The following is a 5,588-nucleotide window of genomic DNA, read 5'->3' on the forward strand; positions in this document are numbered from 1 at the left end:
CCCGACCAAATCTGAGGCAAAACAGGGACCGTAAAGTAATAAACCAAACCCAGAGAGCATAAACAATTATACATTTAACCGTAGTCTTAAGCAGTACTAAAAACGTCAAAAAAAAAGCCAGGACGGAGGTTAGAAAACTACGAACGCAACCTACGAACAATCAACAAGAGTAAAGATCGGTCACACAAACCTTATAATTCACAGAAAATCCGCACCCCACCTACCACCTCCGTTAACCACACCTGCGCCCACCTTACCCATCCTCAACCCTCTCTCCTTAGGGGCTACTCTACTACAGCACCCCACCACCCCCCCTCCGCCTCCCAACTCCAACCCCCAACCCACCAACCCCCCCCTCACACTACAACCAAACCTTACCCAGCCACCTCCCCCTACACTCACAATACCCCCCAACACCACACTCCCACCCCCCGCCCACTACTCCCCCGACTCCAACACAATCCCCATACCACAACCCCATCTTAACTACCCAACCCATTCAGTCCCGTACCATCCCCCCCACAAACTTACCCACTACAACCTAAAAGACTCAACTAATCAACTCAAACCCCACACATTACCCACAAACAAAATACCGACCCCATCAATCAGCATCACCCAACAGCAGACAAAACGCACCCACCCGCACATCAGTCTTCCACCCCACACCCCCAACCCATCGCCCCCCCACGCCATCAACCCCTAACCCGTCCCCCGACCCAAATCCCTTACTCCACTACCCCCCCAAACCCCCCCCCCACCCACCACTAAACGACCCCCAACCTCCACCAACCCCAACCACGCACCACCCCCCTCCACCACGCTCCCGTCCCCCCCCCCCACTCCCCCACACACCCAACTCGCCCCACCCCACAGCCCCCACCACACTACATCCCACCACCCAGCACACCCACACCCCCCACCCAGCCCAACCCAACCCACCCCCCCCCCCAACCACCCCCACCCGAACCTCAACCACCCCACACCACCCCACTACCTCCCCACGACCCTCCCCCCCCACACCACCACCCACACCATCACTCCCAGACCCCACCACCCTCCCCTCCTAATAACATAACCCCCTACACACCCGTCAACACACCCCCCCACCAACCCCACCTACTCTCCCACACAACCCCAACCCCCCGCCCCCCCCCACCCCACACATCCCCCCTCACCGCCCATCCCAACACCCTTTTCATCCAACCACCGCCCCCCCCCAACCCCCCACCCTCTAAACCCACCCCCCACCACAATCTACCCCACCCCACGACCAGCCAATCAACCCCACGACATCAAACACTGCCTTACCCACCCACACCCCACGCCTCCACTCCCCTCCCCTCCCCCCACTTCACCTCCCAGACCATCCTACACTACCACCCCACACCATACACCCCCTCCCAGGTACCTACGACACCCGAGCGAATCGTCCCACTCCACCCCCCTCCGCCTATACCCCCACACCCCTACAAACACCCCACCTACCCACCACACCCCGCACCTTCCTCCACACCCACCCCTACCCTCACACATCCACCTGATTAAGCACATCCAACCCCCAACCAACCTTCCACGACTATCTCCACCTCCCCCTCACCCCACTTCCACCACTCACCAAACCCCACCACACCTCCCCTCACACCCACCCCCCCACCCCACCTTCATCCAACTCCCCCTACACCCATCACCAACCCACTCCCAACACACCCCACACCCTCACCCCCACCGAGCACAAAACCCCCCTCTCCCTACATTACCTCCCCCCTCACCACCACCCCCACCCCACACCACCGAACCATCCTCACACTTCCACCCCTCAAACCACACGCACCCCCCCCCACCCCGACCCCCTACCCAACACACCCACCTACACGAATCCAACCCCCCACCCGCCCCAACCACTCTTCCTACAACCCCCCACTCCACTCCCCCCACCTCCCGCCACTCCCTCCCACCCACCCCCCCTACCACACCATCACGCCCCCCACCCCACTCCCCCCACCCCCCCACTAATTCCCTCCCCACCAACCCACAACTACGAAATCCACCAACTCCCGCCCCCTATCCACCCCAAAACACCCCAAATCCAACACACACCCTCAAAGGCCCACCACTCCCCACCCCCCCCCACCACTCCCACTACACCCAACCACTCACGCTACCCGCGACCCACCTAAACCCCCACCAACCTACCGCCACACACCCTCACCACCCCCCCCCCCCCCTCCCTCCCCCCCACCCACACTCCCACCCCCACCAGCTCCACCCGAACCCCTTTCCCCACAGCCACTCACCCACCACACCACCCTATACCCCCAAAACCCCCCCATCTACCAACCACAGCACCTACCCAATCGCACCCTCAACCCAAAACCCCCTCCCCCCCAACCCAAAACCCCACCCCCACCTAAACCCCACCCACCCACCCCTCCACCCCCCTACACCCAAACCCAACTACCCTACCCCACTCCCACCACTCCCACAAACACACCTACACCCACCACACCCTCCGCCCATCCTGACCACAACACCTCCTAACCCACACCACCGAACCCTACAACCCCCACACACCACACACCTCACCCACAAACCACACACCACCACACCCCCCCCCACCAACCTACCCTACACCGTCCTCCCACCCCCCCTCTCTACTCACCCACGTAATCTACCCTCACCACCTCCCCCCCCCACCCCCCACCCTCACACACCCACTCACACTACCCCACCCTCACCCACCACCACACACACCTACGCCCCACAACTACACACCACCCGCCCCCCCCCACCACCAGACCCATTCCCCACACCACCCCCCCCCGACTATCTCACTCCATACTAAAACCTAAACCCACCCCGCCCACCCCCTACACCCCCGTCCCCCACCACCAACCTTCCCACCCTCCCACCCTACTCCTCCTATCCACCTCCCACCCCCCCACTCCTCCACCCCACACAACACCTCCACACCTACTCCACTCCCCCCTACCCACATACTCCCTCCACTGCCACCCACCCTACCCCCCAACACACCCCCACCCTTACACCCCCCCCACCCAACCCACCCCTACGCCACCCACACCCTACTACCCCAATCCCCACCCTTCACGCACCCCCCGCCCCACACCCCACCAACCACTTCCACCCCCCCCGCAACCTACCCCCTAACGCCCCCACCCCCCTAACCACACTACCAACACCCAACCTACACAACACCTACCCCCCCCCCATCTAGAACCACCACACCCTTATTCAGGGGCGGTTTTGTCTCGAAAAATAATTAGACCAAGCACATAAACTTCGGAATTGGGGGTAGATGTATCGTTTTACTCAGGGATGGACAGCGGCTTTGAGTTGTGAGTGCCACCTGCAATGAAAAACTGAGAGAACGGAAAGCTCTTCTCTAATACATTACAGATCCCAAACATGATTGAATAGTAAAAACGGAACGTAATTCATGCTAGCTTTACATGTACTGAGAACCTAATGAACGAAATATAATATTGGTTTTTAACCTATTGAAGAAGCAGTTATTTCCGAGAAACCTGAACCACTAGCACACGTTTATTGTAATAGCAAAATGCAAGGGTATACTTAACCGTTTGTAACTTTATAAAATAATTATACAATTTGTCTTAATATAACTAAGTGTTGTTGTTTGTTGAATCTTTATATTAACGTATACCAAACACATGGAAGCAGTTCCACATCAGGACTACTTACTTCTGGTTGGTTATATATGTTTTAGAAGAACCTATAATGAGAAGAAAAAAAAACAGTGTTGGTTACTTTTATCTGGACAACCTAAATCGATGTTTAGGAGTGGCACATCAATAACCACAATTGTCTAGATAATAGGATATAAGGGTTGGTCCGATAGGTTTTAGTTTACTACGAAGGATGAACCGTTTGGAAATGGGTGAGGGCCTCTGAATGTATGAAGGGTTTTCAACCATAAACATGAGGGAGTGTTAGTCTCCCCAGTCCTCTCCCTCTCACTCGTCCGCTGTGACTGGAGGAAGCTGGAACAGAGAAAGCCTCCCCTTCATCCCATGGTGGCATGACGGAGAAAAGGTTGTCCTTATCATCCCTCCTCATGGGGTCTCCCACCCCCCCCCGACCCTACCCTCAATCCTAAATATCCCTGTCCCACTCTGGAAGCAGTGGAAAGGTCCTTTCAGGAATAAAGGGAAATGAGAGGTTTCTTCATAATGAGGGGGTTTTCCCTTCATAAAATATACTTTGTCTCGAATGACCAAAAACTTATAATTTTATTCCTTTCAACATCTGTACTAAACACCTTAACATAAATATGGAAATATGGTATCCATCCTCTTGGCCTATCAGTGACTATCTTATTTATAGGTGAGAAAGTATTTCGCAACCACGCGTATATTTTCCTCACATATGAAAATCAAAGAATTATTTCAGATCAAATTAGAAAAAAATAACAAACATATAATTCATTGCTTCCGTTTTTTATCCTACGGTAGTTTTCACTTGTCAACTATTAACAAATGGCATTAATTTTTTCTCAAAAGATAAAAGATATATCACAACAAAGAATAAACCTATAAAGGGATCTTCTATCACATCATTTCAAGATATAACACAATTATTTATGGACGGAAGCCATTAAGTGGCAGATAAAAGACAACACTGCGGGAGAAACAACTACAACACTACAAGCGTGGTGCTAGTGTACTCACATAAACACATACAGGTATATTGCCTACTATTAGCTTTTTCTAAATATTGCGAACTAGAAGAATATAGTAACTGAAACTTTGTTAGCTCAGTTATACTATACAACCTATACATTATATTTGGGACGACTTGGTGTTCATAATTTTTGAAAACTATATTATCTACAAAAATGTTGTTAGAGTATTTAGATAGTGTTATGGATATTAATAAAACGTTTATGTAAATTACTTTTTCAAATTATTATTAGCAACATATAATGTAACATTTAATGATGTAATAACATTACAATGATGTGCGTTATCGATATTTTCTGCCCTGTGCATGATTAGCAGTCAGAGATCTAGGCTTTTAGATCGTTCGTCATAACTGAAATGTTACATTGTACCGACTGAACAATACACATGGGGTAAGATACCGCTGAGGTCCGTGGTAATGAATACTCGAAATTCGGAAGTTTACGTATATGTTTAATATTGGCAAATGAACACAAAAGTACCACTTCTAGTTCGTAAAATAAAACAAAGTATTGTCACGTTGCAGCCAAATAGAGTATGAATGAACTACAATATTATATCATGGGATGGGCCTAAACATTCCAATGTTCTATGGGTTGTACCTTCGAAATTATTAGTCATTAAAACTTTAAAAATAACTTCCCTTTACGTTGAACTCGACTCACAAAACGCGGGCGTCAGCATTCTTGGCTCGACAATGCTGCTGTAGTTGGAAAAGGAGAAGATTAGTAGACCGGAAGTCTAAAACATAAAGTAATTAGGCTTGAACTCAAGAAGTGAGCTCGAGGAGCGAACTGCAACTCGCCTAAAACAAAATCGCGACGGTATTATCCATTTATCGAGACAACTTATAATTACGACAAC

General features: G+C 51.4%; 1 protein-coding gene across 1 annotated transcript; it reads left to right on the forward strand.

The window, feature by feature from the left end:
* Positions 1 to 204: 204 nt before the first annotated feature.
* On the forward strand, positions 205 to 2,845 carry LOC124374016 (extensin-like; the record flags this gene model as incomplete). Its single annotated transcript, XM_046832320.1, has 2 exons — positions 205 to 507; positions 1,408 to 2,845. Coding segments are annotated over 2 exons (1,741 nt in total), but the record flags the coding sequence as incomplete, so codon positions are not given.
* Between the last annotated feature and the right edge of the window lie 2,743 nt (positions 2,846 to 5,588).

The sequence above is a fragment of the Homalodisca vitripennis genome, unplaced genomic scaffold (assembly GCF_021130785.1).
Source record: "Homalodisca vitripennis isolate AUS2020 unplaced genomic scaffold, UT_GWSS_2.1 ScUCBcl_7012;HRSCAF=14510, whole genome shotgun sequence".
Classification (NCBI taxonomy): domain Eukaryota; kingdom Metazoa; phylum Arthropoda; class Insecta; order Hemiptera; family Cicadellidae; genus Homalodisca; species Homalodisca vitripennis.